Source organism: Capsicum annuum, chromosome 9 (assembly GCF_002878395.1).
Source record: "Capsicum annuum cultivar UCD-10X-F1 chromosome 9, UCD10Xv1.1, whole genome shotgun sequence".
Lineage (NCBI taxonomy): Eukaryota > Viridiplantae > Streptophyta > Magnoliopsida > Solanales > Solanaceae > Capsicum > Capsicum annuum.
Window position 1 is genome coordinate 545262 of NC_061119.1, and position 24961 is coordinate 570222.

Genomic DNA, 24961 nt, shown 5'->3' on the forward strand with positions numbered 1-24961 from the left:
ATTCATATCGGGTATGAATTATTTGAGAATAGTACTATCATTAAAAAAAATTATATTTAAAGTTTAAATTTAAAACCTTTAATCAAGAAAAAAGTAACTTCATCTACTGCATAGTATTAATAACAAGCCAGATCTGAGCATTTCTCTCTTAATTATTTATTTATTTATTTATTTATTTATTTATTTTGTTTGTTCTCTTTCCCCACCTCCTCTTTTGTTTCCTTCCTAACTCTATCATCATCATTATCATAATCATAAAAACTAGGAATGGCCAAACGTCAATAATGTTGCTGTCATGCACGTGACTAATTTTACTACTCCAACGTAACTCTCTTAACATTTTTATCCTAAGATTTATTCTTTATCTAATTTTCAAATGTGTCTTGCATCAGATATATATATATATATATGTGTGTTTTCCTTTAATCGATGAACGAGCTAGAAGAGTTCATAAGTAGAACAAGAATATTTTACCATTACTCGATAACTTTGCTGACCAAAAAAAGGGATTTTTGGAATCTAAATATGACATATCTAAGCTACCAACCAAATAATTTTCCCATTTCGGCATACTTTTAAATTAAATATACTATTACTATACTTTATTTTTATATTATTATTATGTTGTCTTTTTTTCTCTTTTGTTTTCATCTTTTGAATATGTTTTTTTACGGTGAGGATCTATTAAAAATAATATTTTTATCTCGTGAAAATAGAGGTAAAGTTTGTCTATGTTTTATCAAATCTTACTTTTAAAATTATACTAAGTATTTATTATTAGTGTAATATACTATTAAATTTTATAGACAATAGTCGTATTGGAAGCATCTGAGGAAAAAGAACACAATTCAAAGACACAATTAATTAGTAGTTGCAACTCTCTCTTTAGAGACCTAAAGTCTTAGGCTTAATCCCTACAAAAAAAAAAAAATTGAAAATTGAAAGAAAAAGAAAAAAGAAGTGTGGACGACGAGCGTGTTGAAATATACAACGGGGACCATATATAGCATGTTTTATTTGTTTTCAAATCTTGCATTTATGAATGTATGAGTTAAGTATATTATTATTGGTAATACCACATTCAAATCACATAATTTATGATTAAATTGAACCAAACTAATCAGATAGGCACACTGATTTAACTAATACTCTCTCCGTTCATTTTTATCTTTCTATAACTTTGCTTGTTCAGTTTTAAAAATTAAAAAATAATTTATATCTATTTTATTTTTGTTATTAAATAGTATTAGTCATTTCTCAACATTTAACTTATATGTAATTGATATGGTAAATTTATTCATTTATTTATTGTTGTAAAGAGTTTATCCAGTTAAATATAGACAAATAAAGATGATCGTGTAACAACATTCTCATAACAATGCAGGTTTAATTGTTTCGCTACTTTTCATGTGTATAAGTAAAGCAATATCTTTAGTGGTCCTAGGTTATTATTATGAAGATTCTACTATGCAACGTCAGGTGTAAAAATCTGCCAAAAGAAAGAAAAAAAAATTACCGTACGAGCGTCAGCTCAAACAAAGGTGGGCAGTTAACTTATAAAAATTATTAATAAAATTAAGAATACATATCTTTTATTTATTTTTTCCTTTATCCTTGTTATGTATCCTTATATATAGTATATTAGTATTTGAAGATAAAACACGTATTGAAAACAATTTAGCCCTTTATATATATATATATATATATATATATATATATATATATATATATTATAAATCACATATTAAGTTTACACAATTTTTCGTTTTTGATATGCATAAGAATATTAAAAATAGTTAATATAAATTGAAAAACTGATTAATGTGATAAAAACTTTGCATGTTCAAGAATTTGTCGACCCATCCACCCACCCCTAGAGTCTATCGTAAGGAAATGGTACAGTGTCAGTTGGCTGGGCCTACTCACTTCATGATCTGTTTGTTTGGTTTAAGCACAAAGGCCTTAGCCAGCCAGCAAACATAGTAACATGGCCTGTGTTTTCGTATATTCTCAAGAATTATACTCAAATTGATCTCTATTTTACATAAATACTACTACAATACATATATATATATATATGTGTGATGATATGATACCAATAAGAAAAAAGAATCTCTTTCTTACTTCCCAGATTCATACGAAGATACATGTTCTGCCAATTTCAGTGCCACCAGTTATCTCAAAAAAAATTTCCTTCCCTCACTAGCTCAGAATATTATTTACTCTCTTACAAATTTTTTTTTCCCAAAAGAAAAAAATGTGAATGATCCCGTGAGTCTTACTCTTACATATACTGGTACATAATTAGGGGCAAAAAAAAAAAATGATATTTGAATGGGATCCACATTAAAAAGTACAGTCAATTAATATCTGCCCTCTTGTTAATTTTGAAAAGTTGGATGAATCATAAAATCTATATACTCTATTTATATATCTTAGTTCAAATCACAAAATATCAGTTACTCGAATTGTTTTGTCCAATTGGTCGCTTGGTTTTACATTTTTCAAAATTTTAGTTACAAACTAAGCCAACGTTTAGCCATAGATGGTGGAAATAAATTTTGAAATCAACTTCATATTTCAACTAAAAAGCATTTCAAGCAGTTCATATTTAAACAAATCACAACTTCTAAAGATAAAATTTTTATGTTTCAACTTCAAAATCTACGGTTAAATGGGAGGTAAATTTTTGAAGATTTTCAACTCGACCAGCTTCATCTTGTATGTATATGTATATCTTAAATCTCCTCTTGTTCACTATATAAAGACGTGTCAAATTAATATTGAACAAATAAAAAGAAAAAACAGAGATTATAAAAATATTTTGATAAAGAGACAAGGTATGTAATGCCCCGGGCGGGCAGTACTTGGTAGCTGCTGCATAGTAAATTGCACTGAATATAATGATTGATTTTTCTTCTTATCACGCAAATACCTTAAAGTAAAGTACTCTCGTACTTACATCTCTATCTCTCTACCTGCCCCTTAGGCCTTAACCCACCTCCCTTAAATACCCACCTTTTTCTACTAACCTTTCCTACATATATCACTTTGCTAAAAAATCTTTCTATGAAATAGTAGTAACCAATTTCTCTCTCTCTCTCCCCCTTTTGTGTGTGAGAAATATAATGTCCATAAACCATATTTCTTCAGAACTTCCAGAAACAGTGTGGTGGACTAAACAACAACAACAACAATATATCATAGACTCCTCAACCAACAAATCCTCATCCTCTCTTTGGCCTCCTCCTTCTCAATTCTACCCACCTCAAACTAATACCATGTTCGCCTTCAACCTTAACAACAACAGTACTAGTACTATTAACGACGAGGATGAGGAACAAGAACAACAAGAACAAGAACAAGAAAAAGAACAAAATTTGGAACATCAAGAAATCCCAAAAGAGCATTTGTTCGAGAAACCTCTAACACCTAGTGATGTTGGGAAGCTCAACAGGTTGGTCATCCCAAAACAGCACGCTGAGAAGTATTTTCCTCTCAGCGGAAACAACAATAACAGCAACAACAACAACAATGATTCGAGTACTGAAAAGGGATTGTTATTGAGCTTCGAGGATGAGTCAGGAAAGTCATGGAGATTTCGATATTCTTACTGGAACAGTAGCCAGAGTTATGTATTGACCAAAGGTTGGAGCCGTTTTGTCAAGGAAAAAAGGCTTGATGCTGGTGATATTGTTATGTTCGAGCGACACCGGTCAGATGCTGACCGGCTATTTATTGGGTGGAGGCGGAGGAATACTGCAGTCATCCCTGCAGCTGCTGCAGCACAAGATAGTTGTGCTGCAGCAGTAGCTCCGCTTCCGCCAGGGATGGTGGGCCCTGGATGGGCCCAGGTATACTACGGTGGGCATCCTTATCCAGGGCCTGGTGCAGGTCTTCCATACCAACCTGACTGTCTTCATGCAGGTATCATTTTCTTCACATGTACACTACATTACGCATGTACAAACCCTATCCTCTTTTTGTTTTTATCAATTACTACTAACTTAATATATTTACTATGATACAAAGACATACTGACACATTAGATTTGTGTGAAAATTTGTACATTTTTCCACATAAATGGGAGGTAATTTTAGAATTGATATTTTTATATTTTTGTGATAACTGGCATATAGTCAAATTATTGGGTGTATCGTTGCTAAAAAAAGAAGAATGCAGAAAATTTGAACATTTTTAATGTGGAAAAAACTGTTCCAACTTAACCAATTAGGTGGTATTAGAGAGAATACACCTCTCTCTCTCTTGGTGGCCATACATGTTGCAAAGGGTTGTATATTTTGTCACATTGCAGAAAGTTTGTTTTGTAGGTTTCTAACAAAGATGATGACATTACTAGCTAGTATTATAACAAGTGGCAGAGGCTATCAGCTACCTACCTGCATATATAAACAAATAATTGTTATTGTCTCTTGTATGTGTTATTTAGATATTCTTGAAAATGCCCTTTATCTTTTTCAATTGGAGTAGTTTTTTTTCCCTACGAATAGGAACGATAAAGGGTCAAATCTCAGTAGATCGTGGCAGTACCACTGTGCCACTTACCTTATTACGTAGCTAGGTCCATTGAATTTCTATACATATTCACACATTGGAAAATTGAAAGAGATAGAAATGGTCCAAAACCTTACATTTTATAAAGTAGTTAGTCATGCGCAGGACATGTTATGAGCATAATTGAAGGCTATTTTTGCAAGTGTTTTATTTATTTTGTTTGTGACATATAGGAAGAAGAGCAATGCAGAACCAAACAACAGCAAGTGTGAACAATAATACAAGAAGACAGGTGAGGTTGTTCGGGGTTAACTTGGAATGCGAGGTCGATGAGTCATCATGGTCGGAGCCACCTCCGACCCCAGATGGTGGTGGCTCTTCCACATCGAGCCACCATCATGGTCAAGATCAAGCCAGCCAACACTATTATCAATACCAATTTCAGTATTCAAAGCCTCATGTTCCAGCAGCTGCATCTTCCTATAACAATAATAACCATCACAATCACACGGTACACGACTCTTTATTTTATTACTGAAAAGTTTATTTTGGTAACTTTCATTTTCTCCATAGTCTAATTAAAATATGATTAAAGATGTGACTAGTCCCAATTTCCAACTATGATTTTGCTGTTTCCTTTACTGAGACAGATACATACAAATCTCTACAGTTACCCTAGCTAGTTATAATATATATAGTATACGGTAGTAGTAGTAGTATTTAATTCTAAAACTGGTATATGCCTAACAAGTGGATCAGTTAAGCCAGAAAAAGGTCATATAGTAAAAGCTAGTGAAGGAAAACAACAAAATCTTATGCTTAAAGTAAGTAGTCTAGTTGAACAAGTAATGTTCTTTTCTGGAAGAAATCAAATTTTCTACTTAGTAGATGAAAAATAACATGTAAGCATTTTTGGAACTTTGCTTTACTCCCCAACCAAATCCATATCTCACAAGTCATAAAAAGCTTCATAAAAGATGTCTGTAGATTTTAGTCTCTTTTATTTTTGTGAAAAAATCTGTTTTAAAAAATTAAGTTGGATCAAATAGTTAAAAGAGCAAGAATTTACGTGAATTACCCTCAGCAGTGTCATTTTCAAAAATAAAAATATATATTGGGGAAAGATCTTAAGGCTAAAAGTTTAACCCATTAAATTTTACTCTAGTAATATTATTTTTCTTTCTTTACCTTTACCTTCTTTTTCTAGTTTCCAAACAAAAGTTTTTGTTCTTTTCCTCCCTTTTGTTACACCTGTTGAGTCGTGTGAAATGAGAATACCTGGGGCTAAGACAGGCCTGCCTATGAATAATATAGTATGTTATCATGTCAACCATTTCATGTGACCTACTTGGTTTTCCTTCTTTTTATTTTAATGGGGTTGTATGTGGTCCAAACTCCTATAGCTGTAATTTAAAAATACTTGAAAGGCAGCAAACTACAATGTACCTAATGATATTTATTTAGTTCAAATAGAAAAGAGGGTAGTCAAGATGAATAGCCTTTTGGCTAGAAAGGCACCTTTAGTTAAACTAAATGTCACATGTTACATAGTCAACTTTGGTAGTCACCACCAAGAATCTACTACTACTTTACAACCAAACCAAACTCTTTGCCATTCAAGAATATCTCTGAAATAACACCAAACATATCAAAGACTTAAGCAACTCTACTATGGACCATTTTGACTTGGATAGTGACAATACACACAACTTACACACAACTTTATTGTGTGATTGATTGAATCTCAATCCTATTCCTTTGCCCACCCCATCTTTTTAGGAGTGAAGACTTTGGGACCCTAAACTTTCAAAATTAGGTTTAAACAGATAAATCTACATCTAGTAAGTTTCCAAACGATATATGTTCAATATATGTAATCTCCATTATTTTTTTAGTTTAGAAAGTGACAATTCATTATTAAAGTCAAATTATACTTTATTTATTTTCTAATAAAGGGGGTTCGATTAGAGGTCAAAAACTCAGTAGGAGTGACATTAATTAATTAGAATAAACATTAAACACATGTCTTGCTTTTGATAAAGACAGCTAGCAATAAAGCTTAATTTATATATATAATCCCCTATTAATGATGCTTTCTATAGTCAAATAATGATGCTTCCAACGCTTTTAACATGAAACAAACTGATTAGCTATTCTTGATTCTTCAAATTGAGGTTTTGCTATGTATTAAAAAAATATTTGATGATAAACAATATATTATTATTAATGACTCAGCTATCTCTATCGCCCAATAACCAAATGGTCCAAGTACTGCTGGTATATATCAAGTATTTTACTACTAATTCTTTTTATTTATTTCTATACGTTTTGAACGCTCAAACCTCTATGATGGGATTGCTAATAATTATACTGTATGGTTGTAACAGGATATGAATTTCTCAAGAGATGTCAACCAGATGAGATATCACCAGGGATAAGATCTGCTGTAGATTTGACATCCAGGATTGACTATTACAGGCACTTGGAACTTTTTTTGTATTAAAAAAAAATGAAAATATTCTTGGAAAAATAGGGAAAGAAAATCCAAAAAGGGAAAAAATCCCAGATTTTCTGGCAACTTTCTCCCCCTAAAAAAGATAAGTGTATATCATAAAACTCTTTAACGCGTATTCCAAGTCCAAGGGGAATGGAAAGAACCATATATATGAAATATTTGGAGATGCAACTTTGAAAGAGACTAGAGGGTGTTGGGTTTGTGATGTGGGGAGAGGTGGGCCCATCAGAATATAGATGACGTCAGAAAAAACCCAGATGGAAGAATATATAATTACATAATTTTTTTTTTTAGTTTTTGTTTTTCCTATTTTGGTTGGAACCTGTGGAGATTCTGCCTGAAGATTTTTGTTAGGCTTTCATCATAATCATGACAATTGACCAAAAATGAAGAATAGTAAGAGAGGAAGAAGAAAGATGGCTCTTCTGCCAAGTGGTAGTGGTAGCTAGTGGGTGGTGGACTTGTTTTCTTATTGATATATGATAAGATGGCAGTCTGTCACAGCCCAATTAGTCATTTTATAAAGGAAAAAAAAATGTTCTTTGCCATCTCTTGAAAGGCAGCTAACAGTTAACTACTTTTCTTTCACATGTTGATGCTAATCCAATGGCAGAATTCTTTTTGTTCAACAGTAGTAGATGTATCTGTACATTGTACTTTTCGTGTTTTGATGATTCGTATGAAAATCTGATGAAAAGACTCATCAATCTTTACCTCTGTGAATTGTAAGTTTCATTTGTCACCAACATCAGTCAAACGTTAAAAATAGACAAACTTTTCCTCTTTCTATCAAAACTTTTACTCTTTCTATCAAAACTTTTACTACCACTTAGTCCAACAAGAGTGAATTTATTGCATTTAAACTGCTTCTAGAACATAAGGATGAATTCTCTATAAAAATAAATCAGAGACCTTTGGAAGTTATGGATATTTTTGAAAGACAATGTATATTCTATCTCGGTGGTAATTGCAGTGAGCTTTAATTATCCTAACGTGGGCATCCTCCACTGACATTTTTTCATCCTTCCTAATGTGGGCATCTTCTACGAACACTTTTTCATCCTTCCTAATGTGGGTATCCTTCACTAACACTTTTTCATCCTCTCCTTGATACACTTCACCTGCTCAAGGTCATGAGCCCGCCGCTCCCTAGCCTTGGTCAGCCTAAATTAACTTTTTATCTCCGTCTTTCTCCTCTAAAGCCACATACAATCTCTCGAAAACTGTTGTTTTAGCCGCTGTAATCGTTAATTAAGCCTCTCTCCTAGCTAACTTATATACTCGTTCAATTCTTCCGCTTCTCCTCGTCATTCTTGCTCTCCACCAACTATGCATAGGCCACCTTCAAAGTCTCCACCTTCCTTTTAACTTCTTCGTTCCGCCACCAATTCCCTTGATGCTTGCCAGATCAGCCTCTTGAGACACCCAACACCTCTCTAGTTGTCTCCCTGATGTAACCAGCAGTCTCCCACATACTATCCACGTCCCCTCTACTCTCCCAAGCCCCCATTGTCGCCAACTTCTCCCCAATCTCCAAAGCACTGGCCAAATTTAAGCAACCCCATTTAATCCTAGGGCAATCCTCCACACCCTTCTTCTTTATGCCTTTTTGATTACCAAGTCCACCACTAGGAATTTATGTTGGGTCAAAAGATTCTCATCAAGTATGACTTTACAATCTTTACATAGCACTATATCACCCTTCCAAAGGAGCAAAAGAGTTTATTTGACTCTTACAAAATTCAAAATTAAAGCTCCTCCTTCATTCCTTTCCCCGAAATTAGAATCTCCATGCACCATTATAGCCTCTCGATAAAGACTCAATATGCCAATTGAAATCCCCACCTATGAAAAGCTTCTAAGTGCTCGATATGTCTCCCACCACCTTATTCAAAGCCTCCCAAAAGCTTTTCTCCTCCTCATCCATGCCCGCTTACAGAGCGTAGACACTAGTAACGTTCAACGTAGACCCTTCATTGACCAACCTAATCAACATTTATCATCAACCCACTTAACCTCCACCATCTACCCCATAAGCTCTTCATCTTCTAAGATACATACCCCATTCGTAACATTGACAATAATTTTTTTATGAGGCGTTGAAATTTTGAGGACCTAAAATAAAGGTTTTACTAGCCTCACCTATCCCAGCATTTATTTACTTTAGAAAGAGCATGAGGACAAAGGCACAACAAATGAAAATGAATGCGACTTTGGAAGCATGTCAATCACTTTCCATGTAGCACAGGCTGCAGTCTTTTCATTCTGGTCACATGTTCAAAACACCAAGTTGCAAATGAATTGGTAGAATTTGACACTATGCCTAGTTGAATAAATCAACCAAAAGATTAAAAGAAGACAAGTATTACTACTTTTTTGTCAACAGTGGACCATTAAAAATCAAGAAAAAATCCATTGACTTCTATTAAGGACTTTCCCATAATTTTAGTGCTCCTGCAAGTGGTGGCTTATCACAAGATTGAAGGGACTCCTCTTACAACAGTAGTCAATAATCACAGTAACAAATACATCTAATAACAGAAGGACCATTTTCTCCCATTAGTTTTCCTCGAGCTCTAAATTTTGTAGTATTTTCTTACATTTTCTACATGCAAGTGTATCAGATTGTGTCTTTTTAATCAGATAAATTAAAAGGATAGTAAGCTCAGCTAAGACAAAGTACCAAGACAACTCTTAATATAAGCACTTTAATTTAAGATAGGATAATGAAATCACATGACTTGGTATTCTCCAAACCGGTATTTGCAACTATTTCGCGCATAAATAATGGAAGCTAGCTAGCAGCACGAGAACAAGGCCAAAATCTCAGTACATACACTAAAGAAACATAGAATAATTCCTGATTCAGTTTTATGTAGGATCCACGACGATGATAGAACTACAATTTATTGGACATGGTAGAAGATTCTTATTACAATGTGCTCAAATGAAGACCCATGTGCTTGACAGATTTCAATCAAGCGGACAATTCCATGACCTCGCCAACAAATACCTAATAAAGAACACCCACAAACAGTTACAGATGGGTCCGGAACTACAAGTGCTGGGACTATCTTAATGGAGACCAGATGACACGTCAAATAAAGATGGCAAGAGATGTATGAACTTTATCAGAGGAGACTCTAGATACCGGGCAACAGACCTTGACATCTGCTTTAGAATCTGCTGCACATACTATGTGGTATAAAGTACCATATAGAAGGCAATATTTGGGTGGAAGTCATTTTCAACTATCTTACATCCAGTCCTAGCTCACCTGACCTGTTTTGGTCTATCCTGCCTCCTCCACCATCCAAACTTGAAATCTAACTACAGATGTAACTTCAAGCCACCAATTACTCCAAAAAGCAACTGAAAAGCTCAAATGACAACTCCCTCCCCACATGCATTTGGTGAGGAAGCACATTAGATAGGCTTATGTGTTTGGTCTTGACCTTACACATTAAGGTTCAATTGATGTCAAGCCAAATCACTTCTGTAAACAAAACCCTCAATGAGCTGAACATTGACCATTTTCCGATATAATCTCTTTCCCCCATTTTCCCACTACATACTGAAAGCAAACCACAAGAGCATCAGGATAATATAAAAGTCCAAAGGTCAAGTGCATATAGAGCATTTAATAAAACTCACAATTCTTACTTCAGAGATCAAGTTCGTCCTTTGGGTGCATCAGTGTCCTTACTCCTTATGCAATTTGGAGTCCTCGTTCTCTCCATGACTAGTTGAATACCTTCTTCATATCCCACTATGAAACCTCAAGTGCATCTTTATATACCGATGCTCGTCATGTAAACGCGCTGCAATGCTGGTCGTAGTGTCTCCATCCCCCCTCTTGCAGCCACAGCTAGTGTAGAAGAGATGTCAGAGGTTCAGAACTCAAACTAGAAAGGATTCCATATAAGTTAAACTATTTGTCTACTCATTGCAGAGACTAACAAAAAGTCCAACTAATGTATAATAATATGGTACTACCAAGTATGTGCTATAAGGAGGATTGGAAGAAACGATATTCCGAATATGGTTATATGTGTCTCTAGTAAAATCTCCCGGGGCTGTATTGACTACTGTATCCAGGATACATTTCATCTTGCAGCGTCTTTAATAGAATTATAGCAACACTAGAGCTTTAATATTTAATACTTAAGGCACTCACTGACCAAAAAGCTACTGATTGTTCATCCCTGAAGACAATGAGTCAAAGAATGAGAGGCAACAAAAAATTCATGTAAATTCAGTTACCTGTCCTCTAGGTTAACTCAGCTTTCAACTTTAAGCCCTCACCTCGCTCCCTTCTAAAAGTTGTTATGGATGAACTAATACAGTATATAGCAGGTGTAGTTCTCTATAAGTCACTTGTAACGGTCTTAATAGAGGAAATAGCAGAATGAACTAATTGTAATCGTGTTATTTTATTTTTTCAAACAATGGAGTCTGAGCAAGCTTGCCCGCACCTTGACTATTCCTCAGGGTACTAGTAACCTCCCACAAGCATAGGTAAGCGGTAATTGTTCAACAAAGTCTTTACTGAGGAGCAAAATACAAGTATTGTGGCTACACCTAGTTGAGAAGAGATCTGGTTGGCTTTGTACGTTCCTTTTCTCATTCTTGTTGGGACATTATTGTTAAGGATGTGATAGACATGATTTGTGATTCTTTTCGTGAATAGGAATTTCCAAAGTTCATTACTCATACTAATTTGGTCTTCTTTCTATTTTGATGTTGATTAAGGGAACTTTTTATTTATACCCTATATACTATCCAAAAGAAGGGATATGTACTTTGGAAGCTTGAAAGGCCATTTGTATATCATGTGCCAGAAAAAGACCATATGTTACAAGTTCTTGAATTGGATGGTGTAGCAAATATCAAATTTACCTTCAAGTACTTGCAGAAGGATTTCTGGAACTGTTGAGTACATGGTTGTATGCACGCCTGCAGCCTTTATCTATCAATTTGAAGGACAATTCTTACAAACTTGTGTAAGTTGTCACTGCATCTTTCTGAGCTGACAGATCTAACATTTATGGATCAGTAGTTCATTATGTGACTGAAAATCCATTTTAGGGAGGACGCAAAAATGGTGTGTATCAGGCATAAGTGATGGGTTTAATGATCTCTAATGTTTTAAAATAGCATTTTTCAAGATAATAAAGTTGTACTTTGTGATAGAGAATCCTTTTCGTATTTTGAATCTTAACGAAGGACTAGTGCCTTTTTCTCTAATCATTTCTCCAGAAATAGTGTGTGCATCTATAACTTCTACTAAGCCATCAAATTCACGACAGCAATTCTCTGAACTAGGCCTAATATTCTGTTTCCGGGTAAACCTAAAGGATTTTTCTTCTTTTGTCTCTTTTGCGGAGTAGCAAATAACACAAATGATCGATTAGTATTGTTCCCCAAATTACTAAGGCTGTTCAAGGCATAATTGTTAGGTAGTAGATAGAGATTTGGAACCAAACTAGCATATCCCACCATTCATATTTACAATTACAACAAATGTCAACGTGGTATGAAGTCACAGCAGAACTATATAATTAGTCCCTTTCCTACATATGCTTCATACACGAATTTTGCTTCAGAAAATCACTAATTGCAGTTTCCATACTCCTAGTACAGTTGGCATAAAGATTTGCCAAAAAATGAGACAGAAACAAGGCATGTAATAGTTAGGAGCAGGCAAGGGTTAATATTGACATATCTAGAACGGACTAGAAGTTCTTATTTGATGCAAACAAAATGCTTAACATTAGCCACCTATATCATTTGCCATAGGAAAGTCATAACATCCATCTAGAATCCTACTAGGGATTCACTTACCCTTTCATTTGGAAACTGGTTTTTTTATGCTATCGTCGTCTCTATTCCTCTAAAAACATAGTTATGAGCTAATTAGCATTTCCATCCAAATAACCGTGTCTTAAAAGTTAATACGCTCCATAGCATGATTTCTGATAATCTATTCGAGTAGGTTAGTTGATGCATTTCATATAAATAATAGGCTCATGAACCAATATATACAACTAAAGAATGAGAAGTTCTTCCAACTTCTAACTAATAAAAGTAACTACTACAAATGCAGTATCGCTTACAGCATGTCTACTACATATCAGTCAATTGACTAGCAATACAAAACGCTAAACAAGACATACCTTGATGTAGCAATACAATAGCTAAACAGGGATCATATCAACGCCACGTCGAAAAGGTCCTTCCCACTTAAAACAATAGTATGAGAAGCCTGACAAAATAGTAATCAACTGTTACTCTATATTAGGTTGCTAACGCAAACATGAGTAATAAAAAAGGGCAGCCTGGTGCACTAAAACTCCCGCTATGCACAAGGTCTAGGGAAGGGCCTGACCACAACGGTCTATTGCACGCAGTCTTGCCTTGCCTTTCTGCCAAAGGCTGTTACCAATGCTTGAACCCGTGACCTCCTACTCACATAGGAACAACTTTACTTGTTACTCCAACAGAAACATAATATGAGGATTAAAGTTGCATGTTCAACCCAATTAAAGAAAAGCATTACTATTAACCTAGAAATACAATTGAATAATACTAATTAGTAATTAGACACCCTGAAACTAGAGAAATTCAGATATTGCACAAGAGACGCAAACTAAAGTCTCAATCATTTATGTCCTAGAGGAAGCTTACTGCTTGACTCATTACGTTTTAAACAATTGTCAATCACATTCTAATTAGCTCCATTGCAGTTCATTATTCAGCATAAAAAGTTGTTTGTTGGACATTCTAATGAGTACATATTAGATATTGATCTATGAAAGTGTATTGACATTAAAGATATTGAGAATAATTGAAATTGCACGTACATTGCATGATATAAAATAGAGATAAATCGGCAAAAGTTGTCAATCCAAATGAACAAACAAAAATATGAATATGTAATCAAGCTCACTTACAATTTGATTTTCTCTTCTCTTTCTCTCTGGGGCAAATTATCAAACAGGCTGTTGTCTCAATGAAATCTGCAACAAAATTCCCTCCAATTTTACCAACACTTCCCGCCTTCTGATATTTAAAGTGTTTCAATAAAGGGATGGAACGGGTCAACTGTTTGGGTTGGGCCTTTTCACAACAATTCACCTCAGATTTTTGCTATTAATGCAATTATCTAGAGATGTTGCTAAAATTTGTTATTTAGATCTAATAATAACGTAGCGAATAATTTTCTCTTTACTATTTTATTTTTTTGATTAGTTAATAAAAGGGCCTAAAAAGGCACCAAAAATTCACTTAAAGAAGATAGTTATATATTTTTTCATTTCTACTGTTAGTATTAATAACTATGTAAAGTAATAGTAATAATTAAATTTAGAGTTTCGAAATTATAAGGTTAAATTTGTAATAATTAAATTTAGAGTTTCGAAATTATAAGGTTAAATTGGTAAAATTAACCTCTAATTAAAAGTTTTTTTGAGAAGTGTGTCAAGCACAATGAAATACCGAGAGTAAATGGTATATCATTTTTACGTCGGAGGCGAACCTAGATGTAAATATTTGGTGCTCCTACATTTATTAAATTTGATGTTGATTATATATAATTATATAATAAATGCATAAAAAGTCGCATATGATTGGAAAAAATACCTTTGAAGCCAAGACGACGGTTGGTGTTTTGATTTTTGAGCAGAACTTTAAAGTTTTAGGTATCAATGAGTGTATTTAAACCTCCTCAAACACCCACGACCCCTAAATTTTGGATTCGTCACAATTTTAGGTGAGTTATGTTGCCTCATATATGAGTGAAAAAAGTTTTTATTTGTCAATGACACTTGTGGGTTTCACGTTACTCCTTGAACGTGAAACTAGTACTACTCTATTCATTTTGTTTTACTTGTTAAATTAATGAAATTAAAAGAATTTAGTTATATTCTTCACCTTCTATCGTTAGTTCAAATAATTAAATTTTAGTTTATTTGATGTATGTTAACTTAACATATTCCTTATTGAAACATTTTTTAATTAAAAGTATATTTACTAAATTAACCTTATTAATAATCCTTTAAAACTTTAACTCAGATTATATTACTTTATACAGTTATTTAATATTAGGGATAATGTGAGAAATAAGTACCACAACTTTCTTGATTTGCGAAAATGAGCTAGTAAATTAAAATATTTAAAATGAACTCTAAATTAAAACAATAGATTCAGAAAATATCAAGGAAAAAATTACTACAGAATGTGGTACAATGGATGGAGCTGCTCATCTCTTAACGAGATATCTCGAGTTCAATCCTTAATATGAAAAAATTCTTGTAAGAGTGTGCTTTCCTCGAATAGTCCCGAAGCACACGAATCAAACTTCACTACGGGTATCGAATATAGAATTGAGAAAAAAAGGGAAATGTTGAGTAAATTTTGTGTTTTTAAACTAATTTTTGACACGTGGCAGCATTATATCATGACATTGAAAAATACCCAACTTTTCAAGTAAATTGCTTCTCTCTACAGCTTTTATAGTATTTTGTTCTTCGATCAACAAATTGGAATCGAATTTCATCTGTAGAAGGAGTGGAGTAATGTCGTCGTCGAGTTCAAAGTTAATGCCGAATGTGGATGAACGAAGCAAGAAGATGCTAAACCTCACTGTGCTGCAGAGAATCGATCGTTGTATTGAGGAGATCCTCATCACCGCTGGTCATGTTTCCTTGTATAAATTCAACGTTCACCTCAATCAATGGGTGAGTTTAGGAGATACAGATGAGAGTTCATCTTGCTTCAAGCATTGAATTTGTGCTTTTTGTGTAGATAAGTAGTAGATTCTATATGCGAAAATTTGAGCTGTATTAATTTCGGATTTGTAGTTCTCTGCTGTTACTACACAAACTCGCTTGTTACTGTGTGTTTTAGTGTGTATGGAATGTTGTTTTGAATTAAATTAATGTTTTTTTACTGTGTTCAGTTGTGTATGCTTGAATTAAATTGTGTTGATTATTCATTGTTTTGATTGAATTGCGCTTATGCAGATAGATATATGTGAATATTTGGGCGATATTAATTTCTGTATGCATATATTGATGGATTTGACTGTAAATAAGTGCCTCCGGATAGTTCGACTTAGTTAATTCATCTTCTCATATCTACTTAGTTAATTTATCTTCTCATAGTTATCTGCTTGCTACACAAACTCGCTTGTTACTGTGTGTTTTAGTATGTGTGGAATGTTGTTTTCAGTTGTGTATGATTTAGAAAGTCATTATTCATTGTTTTGATTGAATTTGTGCTCTATGTAGATAGATATACGTGAATATTTGAGCTGCATTAATTTCAGATTTATAGTTCTCTGCTTGTTACCATACAAACTCGCTTGTTAATCTGTGTTTTAGTGTGTTTGGAATGTTGTTTTCAGTTGTGTATGATTGAATTAAATTGTGTAGATTATTCATTATTCATTGTTTTGATTGAATTTTGTGCTTTATGTAGATAGATATATGTGCACATTTGAGCTATATTAATCTCTCTATGCGTACAGTGATGGATTTGACTGTAAATAAGTGCCTCCAGATAGTTCTACTTAGTAAATTTCATAATTGATCTTCTTATAGTTCTGTATTGTTACTACACAAACTTGCCAATTACTGCGTGTTTGTGTACAGCATGTTGTTTTCAGCTGTATATGTTTTAGAAAATCATTATTCATTGTTTTGATTGATTTTGTGCTTTAAGTAGATAGATATATGTGAATATTTGAGCGACATTAATTCTTTATGTGTATATTGATGGATTTGACTCTAAATAAGTGCCTCGGGATAGTACTACTTACTAAACTGATCTTCTGATAGTTCTCTGCTGTTACTACACACTTGTGTATTACTATGTGTTTTAGTATGTATTGAATGTTGTTTTCAGTTGTATATGATTTAGAAAGTCATTATTCAGTTCTGTAAATGATATTTGAGTGATTTCTGCACGTACGCATTAATCTCGCTATGTGTATATTGATGGATTTGACTGTAAAGAAGTTCTTCGGGATGTTGTTTTCAGTTGTATATGATTTGGAAAGTCATTATTCAGTGTAAATGACATTTGAGTGATTTCTGGAAGTACACATTAATCTCGCTATGTGTATATTGATGGATTTGACTGTAAAGAAGTTCCTCGGGATTGTTCTACACAGTAAATTTCAAATAGTTCTCTGATGCTACTAGACAAACTCGTGCATTACTGTGTCTTTTTAGTATGTATGGAATGTTGTTTTCAGTTGTGCATGATTTAGAAAGTCATTGTGTATACTTTTTAATATGTGCATTTAGTAACTCACCGCCTAAGTTAAGGTATGCCTCAATCCCAAGCTAGTCGGGATCAACATACAAATCCCAGTGTTCATTTTTCTCTATTTGGACTCAGTTGTCATGATATACATCATTCGGATGAAAAGGTGGTGAATTAGATGTTCTGCCAAAATATATTCTAATGGACTGCGCTGTGTACTCCTGCTTCCTGCCTTTTGGCCAATGTATAACACAAGCAGTTGAAATATTGTCTTAAAGAATAACTTGATTGAATGTTTAATTTGGATTGCAGAGCCGCAAGGAGGTTGAAGGTTCTTTCTTTGTAGTTAAAAGGTATGCATGCAGTATCACATGTACCTTGGTTTTGTTTCCTATTTAAACATAAAGTGTTTGTATCTGGCTTTGTTTCACATGTCTGAACATTCATGTGCATGGCAAAGTTCCCAGGCGAACTGGTCTAGCCCCAATTTAGGAGTTCACAGGTTCAGTGTGTTCGCTTTGCTTCTGAAATTGGCATAGTTCTCATCCATGTAAATCAACAATAACTTTTTAAATTTGTAACATAATAAAACAATAAAATACATCATTTCTACTGCACCCGTCAGTGTAGGAATGTTTCGGTATGGTTCAGTGCATCCAATTCGGGAATTTGGGATAATTTTGTATGCATTTAACTAGCTGTTGCCACTTTCTTTTCTCTTTCCCTTCTTTGAACACCGGTCAGCCCATGGGCCTTGATCTGTATAGCTGGCTGATCTAGTCCCACGGCCAAATTCCCCCTGATGAAGTGTTGGTTAGTGGGTTGTACTAGGTCAGTTCACCCCCTTGGAAACATCTACTTGCATGTTTAAAGACTTGGTAAGGGGATGCCTATTGCTTTGTCAAAAAATGGTTTTTGATACAGCTTTTGACAGAAATTGGTATCACACTGTGTAAATACCATATAATTATGTGATGTTTTCTTTGGCTTTTTAGGTTGTTTTCCATGTAATATTATGGGAATCTGATGGTTTTTGATGGATTGTCTGCCTATAAGGAGGTTGGATTACCAGATATCGTTGTTGTTGGTTATGTTATTTTAGGAGTGCTCAGCCAAGGTTCCAGTTCATTGTTATGAACCGCAGGAATACAGGTATTATCCCATTTCTTCTTTTAATAATATATCTCGGGCCTCTCCTTTTCGATTCATAGGAGAGAACATTTAGAATTCTTTATTTTTACTTTGTCCATTCTATGATGTTTGAAAGTGATGTTTCATATGAATGAATTCCATTTTGACATCTGAGTTCATATGAAGCAGAAAATATGGTGGAAGATCTCTTTGGGGACTTTGAGTTCGAGGTTCAGGTTCCATACTTGTTGTATCGAAATGCAGCCCAAGAAGTCAATGGTATTTGGTTTTACAATGCACATGAAATTGAGGAGGTTGCAGATCTCTTTCGCAGGTCGACATCTTCCTCAGTCTTCATACCCAAGCTATATTCTTGAGTGGAGATTATCTCCCTGCTATTAGAAAATGTATAATTGGAGATGAAGGTTGAGATTATAGCAATGGAGATCTATGATGTTTGAGAACATATTCTTGTGGATAATTAATGATTCTCTCTAAACAATATCAAACAACTGTTATGGTGGAGGATTTTATAGACATTTTATAAGGTTAGCAATTTTATTAATGTTTGGGAGATACAGGAGGTATACCAAAATCTGTACACACAAGAATTCAGGGGTGTAAAAGGAAGCTAGAGTCATGAAGCTACAAAATCTTCCTCAAACCCTTCAAACGGCCTCCTATGCCTCCCCCTCCATATTACCCACATAAGAGCTAGTAGTGCTACATCCCATGCCCTGCATCTTCTCTTCTTTCTTCTAAAACCCAGGTATAGTTCCTCCTTTATCGTGCTCGGCATTACCCATTGTATTACGAACCTATTCATAATCTCCCACCACAAGCATGTAGCAAGTTGACAATGTTATTAGAGGTGATCGTACATCTTCTCCCGAACATCTACACATATAGCAACTGTTGACATATGTGATCCTTATAGACATATATCATATGATAGAGAGGAAATAAACAAGTGAACAAACTACTTAGGGAAAATGTTAAGGGCTGGTTATTATCCTTGTATTTTGAATTCCTTGTGGTTGACTGTTATTATCATAGCTAGCCTGAATGATTTTAAACTGGATGATAGTATGACAAGATTGACATGGATAACCATGATAGGGTTCTTCTATCAGATGGCATTAGGTTGAAAGCTGTTATAAATGAAATATTTCAATTTCCGGAGCTTGTTTAGTCAAATTATGACTACCTTAAGCTTTAAATATGTGATTTCTATGTCAGCAAACATTTAGTTTACTGCGATGGTTATGTTGCCAGTATCTCTTTAAGGATCCAATTCTGAGTTCTTGTTAATGGAGGTGTCCAATTTGTATGGAATCCATTTAGGCTTTGTGTTACATAATGGAAATGGCATTAATCATATAGGAATACCAGTAAATCGTTGTGTTATATTGGTAACTTGATAAAAAAAACTGTTATAGCTGTTCATGGAATTGACATCAAAGACGATTTATTGCTAGTTTCTTTTAGTGGTGCAGGGCATGTGAAGTAATTGGGTCATTTTTCTTACGTAATCATGGCACATAATCTGCAACTTGTATAATTTTACTTTGATGTGGTGGATCCCAGAATTTTAGGTGCGTACTCAAAGGTTCCCCTGAAGCCACAGCTAAGAAAAAGGTGCGGCCTCGATGATTCTGCCCCTCATTTTTTTTTTTGGGGGAAATTAAGATGTTTGTCAAGCGATTTACTTATTATAGGCACAAGTTATTTGTCATTACTCATGAATATTCTTGTTTGTGGTGAAGCTATATCAATCCCATATTCTACATGGTAAGAAACTGTTTAATTGTTGCAGCATGATAGAAGACAAGTACTTAAAGGTCAGTTTAATGTGAGGCATAAAAAAAATAATCTCTGCAAAATTGTGATTATCAATTGATGGTTCCTACATAATCATATATGTAGTATTTTATGTGGAATATCAATACGCATATTAGTACCTTCAACCGTCATAATTCATATCGTTGTGTTATGTTCTTAGCTGAATTTGTATATATTTCAAGTTATTTTAGGTCTTCAAAGATATTTTCCTTCCACGTGAATGTATACTGTCTCTTTCTAGCTCTCTTAACTAGAACAACATCATGGCAACGGATTAGTTAATTTGGAAGTCTCCGTGAGATAAATTGGTGTACCATCTCCGTTAACCTCTCTCATTATTTCAACCGCCATGTCATTGTGTTATGTTCTTAGTTAAATTTGTATGGATTCCAAGTTGTTTTGGATTTTCAAAGATATTTCCCTTCCACGTGAATGTAAACTATCTTTTTAGCACTCTTAACTGTCACAACATCATGGCAGTGGAATAGTTAATTTGGAAGTCTCCGCGAGATAAATTGGTACCATCTCCGATGACCTCTCTCATTTTATGCTTTATGTAATGCCACTTGTTCTACGGGATGTGATCATTTCTAATCATGTAATTTTGTATGATCAAATATCTATCCTAACATCTGTATTTGACGGCTTCACTTCTATATAAACCTTGTTGGTCTTAAAATTGGTAGGCTGTACTTTTTTGTCACTTTGATAGGTATTCATATCATATTTTTCCACTGTTGTAGCACTCTTCTGCTACAACCATCCTATTTTACTTCAATTTGTTACATATTCTTCAATCAAATCGTTCTTCTAAAATATATACATACATTAATTATTTTTAATCCGGTGATAAAACCAATATCAATTGGAGCTAATAATGTCACTTTGGCCCCCGGATGACATTCCAATAAAATACTAGTGGAACCCTCCGCCCCCCATCAAAAAATGTTACATCCTTGAGATAAAGACAGAAAAAGAAATCCAATTCCCTTTTCTAAATTCTGTCAGAGAATTTTTCAGTATAAATGGATATAAGGAGTTCACATTACAATAGTTTAAATTTTCACCAAAAGGGTTTAGAGCCATTGTAGCCTATTTGGTTTAGTAGTTACTTACCAGATTTTTCTTTTACTTTCAATAGTTGAGATAGTCAAACGTAAACTAGTTAACCTATTGGTTTGAGTTCTCTTATTGGCTGTAGGAAACTATAATGGTAAGTGAGACAACTTTAATCAAAATTAAATGAGTCAATAATATGGATGCTATCGCAACACTTTCTGCTCATTTTTTCGCTTGTGGAAAGAACATATAACAGAACCTGCACTTTTTACTTTCCTAGAGTTAGTCTCATTTATGGTTTTCATAGATCTTCAGTGTCCAACTTAAACATAGGCACTTACAGAGGAAAGGAGGAAATAGAGGAATAAATAATGACTTTGTTGTCTTGTATCAACTTTATTATCTTGTATCCTTTCATTTTTCCCTTGTACATAAGGGGCAACTAAATAATGTTTGTTTCTCGTATTAAAAAGAAGGTCAATGTTTGTTGTTCTTCAGCTATTAATTTCTGTGTTTCCGAGCCGGGGGTCTATCGGAAACAGCCTTTCTACTTCTCCGGAGGTAGTGGTATGGACTGCGTACATCTTAAACCCCCCCCCCCCCAAACCCCACTATGTGGGAATATACTGGGGTTGTTGTTGTTGTTGTTGTCTTCTTGATTATCTCCCACTTCTTTGATGTGGTTTTGTTTCTACTCTAATTTTAACCTATCCCGATGTCTTCAAGTGCAGTGAACTTACAGAACATGAGGTGGTCCCAACAAGTACAGTAATAGAAGGGCCATTTGGACCAGCATTTACCACCTCTATGGCTGGGGTCGGTGCTGATGATTCTTCCTTTATGAACTTTTCCAATGTATGTACTAAACTTTCTTATGATATTGAAGTATAATTTCCTGCCTAACATCTAAAACTGCCACGTTTAGAACTTTAGTATCTGCTCATGAACTTTAAACCAAAAAGCAGTTTCTGTTTATTGCCAAATGGTGTTAATCCTCTGTCTACCTCATTTGCTTTATTTGTACATTTCTATGTATTGGCTTCTCCAGTCACTCAATTCGTGCGGTGAAAGGTGTCAAAATGCTGGCCTTTGTATGTTTCCTTAAAACTTTTGTCGCCCGAGATTCTCTTGGTTGAAGATTTTGTTATATTCTTGTAAGAACTTGTAATGCATGTATACTCTTTGATCATTTAAAGAGACCATCCATTACCAGGATATATGTCTGAATAAGCCTCACATTTTCATGCATGCCTTCGTTGGGTGATTAAATGTACGTGCACCCCCTTCCCCAAAACAAAACAATCATGAGAATAGTGTTCCATCCCAAAAATTTGAGGAAGACATTTATTTCCAAAGCAGATGACTGTGTGTTGACTAATGATGATACCAAGTGCATGGAAACGAACACGAGAAATCATAGGATGGAATCTTTTCTGTGAGGAATATAAAATTCCCGAGGTTCCAAGAATTTATTCTCTGTTGGTAACTGAAACTGTCCGAGATGGCTTCACTTGGGGCCTAGCAGCTGTAGTTATTTGTCTTTGAAAAAATGATGTTATGCAGAAGCTGGCTATTCTGAGATAACCTAGTTAGGGAAATAAAATGCATCTTTTTCTTCGTTATATGAGTGAGGCTGTATTAGTAGATGAATGCACCGTGGAAGATCAATGAGAATATCCTCTAGTGTAGTAACAATTGGTTTTGAAGTACTGGGTAGTCTTCCTCCGCTGCCCTTCCTCCTTGAGATGTAGTAAAGTCCTGAGATTGAATTTTGTTGTTGCAGACTGCTGCAACCATTGGGCATACCTCTTCAAATGTTGTGAACTCCAGACTGCCATATCATTATCCAGCTCAAACAGTTGATCCATCACGCCGAGTTCCAAGTCCCCTACCATCTTCTGCTTCAATTTTGCTAGTCTCGTTACCTGTTCAGTCAGCTCCATCACTTCCTCCACAGTCGCGCCGTGATTCTGCTAACCTGATCAATAGTGTCAATCACCCTGGAAATCTTGTGAAGCCTTCTTTCTTTACACCTCCTGCATCACCTGTATTGGTGACAACTCCTGTCTCAGCAACATCAACTCCCGTCATTTATCCTCATGTGAATCCACGACACCCACATGGTACACCTCTAGTTCAACCCTTTTCACCAGTTGCTTCATCTCCTTTTCTCACTTCTACTCAGATTCCTCCAAATAGTGGAACACTAAGCAGAGAGAAAATTCAAGACGTGCTTCTAATGCTTGTTCAGGTATATCCAGCCATCCGGGATTTAATTTATGTACTCTGCCTGCTATCAGATGAAAACAACTGTGTTAATTAATTATATATTGTCATTGCTGAGTGCATCTTTTGTGTATTTGAACAGTATTTAGGTTTTGTTCTACTGCATAAATCTTGACCATTTTATCCATAAATTTTGTGGACATTGCATATTATCAAAACGGCTTCATTGCAAACACATGCGGATTTGGAGGGTTCACCATTTGTAACTTCAGTCTGACTTGTGCGTACAATCAAAGGATCTTTGTACATGGCTCGAAAGTTTAAAATGCACATGCACGTGTTATGTTGTAGAAGTTACATCCTAATTGGCTAGTTTAAAATTAAAACTTTTACTGATGAAGCGTCAGTTTGTCTACTTAGTTCTTAAGATGCCCAGTCAAGTTAACTCTTGGTTTTGATTTCATACTTTTTATAATGTGCAATTTCTTTTTTCAATGTGTAGAGCTATGATCCCCATGCTTGACCTGTAACTTGGCACATCGTATCAGCGAATTCCTGAAATACTGAAAAATGTATGACCCAACCATTGGTGAAAGGATGGGATGAAGAATGCCTAGGCATCTACAAAAGTTACTAGTTTAGCATCAATGTTTCCACTGCAAGCTCTTCATTCTTTCTTGAACAACCATATGTGCAATTTATGTTCAAATCATGGAGATGCAATATATTATAATTGCATGATAGATTTTTATTAAATTGATGATCATGATAGACTTCAGTAATTGCATCATTGATATTTCATCAATAACATGCAGCTCACATACAGGATATTTTTCTGAATTTGCTATTATTGAAGGAAAAATGATTGTTTTCTAAACTTTTACGCAGGACAATCAGTTTGTCGACTTGGTCTACCAAGCTTTGCTTAAAGGTCATTCATGATCCCTTGAGAGATGTGGTGATGTTGTAGATCTGACACCATGTACGCGTAGTTTGTATATATTGTATATATTTGTTTCGCGTGCTGGAGATTTGGACTTGTCTTCTTTTCACCTCATGAGGAGACTAACTAGATCTATGACGATGTAATATGAAACTTGGACAATCCTCAACGGATCCTTATAAATGTCTATGAACCATTTAATATCGACAATAGCAAACACTGAAACATTTCTGTAAATTCTACGCAGAGTTTTGATAGAATTTGGTGAATATCATGGCTTTGGTATGCGGAATCATTGAAGTTCACTGGGTTCGATTTTCCACAAATGTTAAGAGGTATTGAAACAATATCTGTTGAAACTTACAACTGCAAGACGGTAAAGAATTTTGGAGCTTGGTCAGGCAAAACTTTAAGCATATGATTTATTTCTAGAAGTGTATATTGGTTTGTGCTTAAATATT

General features: G+C 34.6%; 2 protein-coding genes and 1 long non-coding RNA gene across 6 annotated transcripts; 2 read left to right on the forward strand and 1 right to left on the reverse strand.

Moving 5' to 3' along the window:
* The first annotated feature begins 2970 nt into the window (after positions 1 to 2970).
* Positions 2971 to 7753, forward strand: LOC124886963 (B3 domain-containing protein At2g36080-like). 2 transcript variants are annotated; one of them, XM_047395891.1, is made up of 4 exons: positions 2971 to 3771; positions 3802 to 3927; positions 4749 to 5026; positions 6903 to 7753. In XM_047395891.1, exons 1-4 carry the CDS (start codon positions 3129 to 3131, stop codon positions 6951 to 6953), a joined length of 1098 nt encoding a protein of 365 aa, XP_047251847.1. In that variant the 5' UTR covers positions 2971 to 3128; the 3' UTR covers positions 6954 to 7753. The 2 variants fall into 2 exon arrangements, with proteins under 2 accessions (XP_047251847.1, XP_047251846.1); XM_047395890.1 differs by having other exon boundaries at positions 2975 to 3927.
* A 1413-nt stretch (positions 7754 to 9166) lies between these two features.
* Positions 9167 to 14314, reverse strand: LOC124886964. Of its 2 annotated transcripts, XR_007044350.1 has the most exons (6): positions 13984 to 14314; positions 13419 to 13494; positions 13207 to 13295; positions 11930 to 12068; positions 10694 to 10898; positions 9167 to 10604 (listed from the first exon to the last, which is right to left on the reverse strand). It is a non-coding gene; the product is annotated as an uncharacterized LOC124886964 (long non-coding RNA). The 2 variants fall into 2 exon arrangements; XR_007044349.1 differs by lacking the exon at positions 13419 to 13494 and having other exon boundaries at positions 9168 to 10604.
* A 1201-nt stretch (positions 14315 to 15515) lies between these two features.
* LOC124886966 (mRNA-decapping enzyme-like protein) lies at positions 15516 to 24952 on the forward strand. 2 transcript variants are annotated; one of them, XM_047395896.1, is made up of 9 exons: positions 15516 to 15768; positions 17612 to 17652; positions 18402 to 18451; positions 18620 to 18764; positions 20018 to 20068; positions 22063 to 22186; positions 23115 to 23582; positions 24446 to 24539; positions 24748 to 24952. In XM_047395896.1, the coding sequence occupies exons 1-8, from the start codon at positions 15607 to 15609 to the stop codon at positions 24497 to 24499; spliced, it is 1095 nt and encodes a 364-aa protein (XP_047251852.1). In that variant the 5' UTR covers positions 15516 to 15606; the 3' UTR covers positions 24500 to 24539; positions 24748 to 24952. The 2 variants fall into 2 exon arrangements, with proteins under 2 accessions (XP_047251852.1, XP_047251851.1); XM_047395895.1 differs by having other exon boundaries at positions 24446 to 24805.
* The last annotated feature ends 9 nt before the right edge of the window (positions 24953 to 24961 follow it).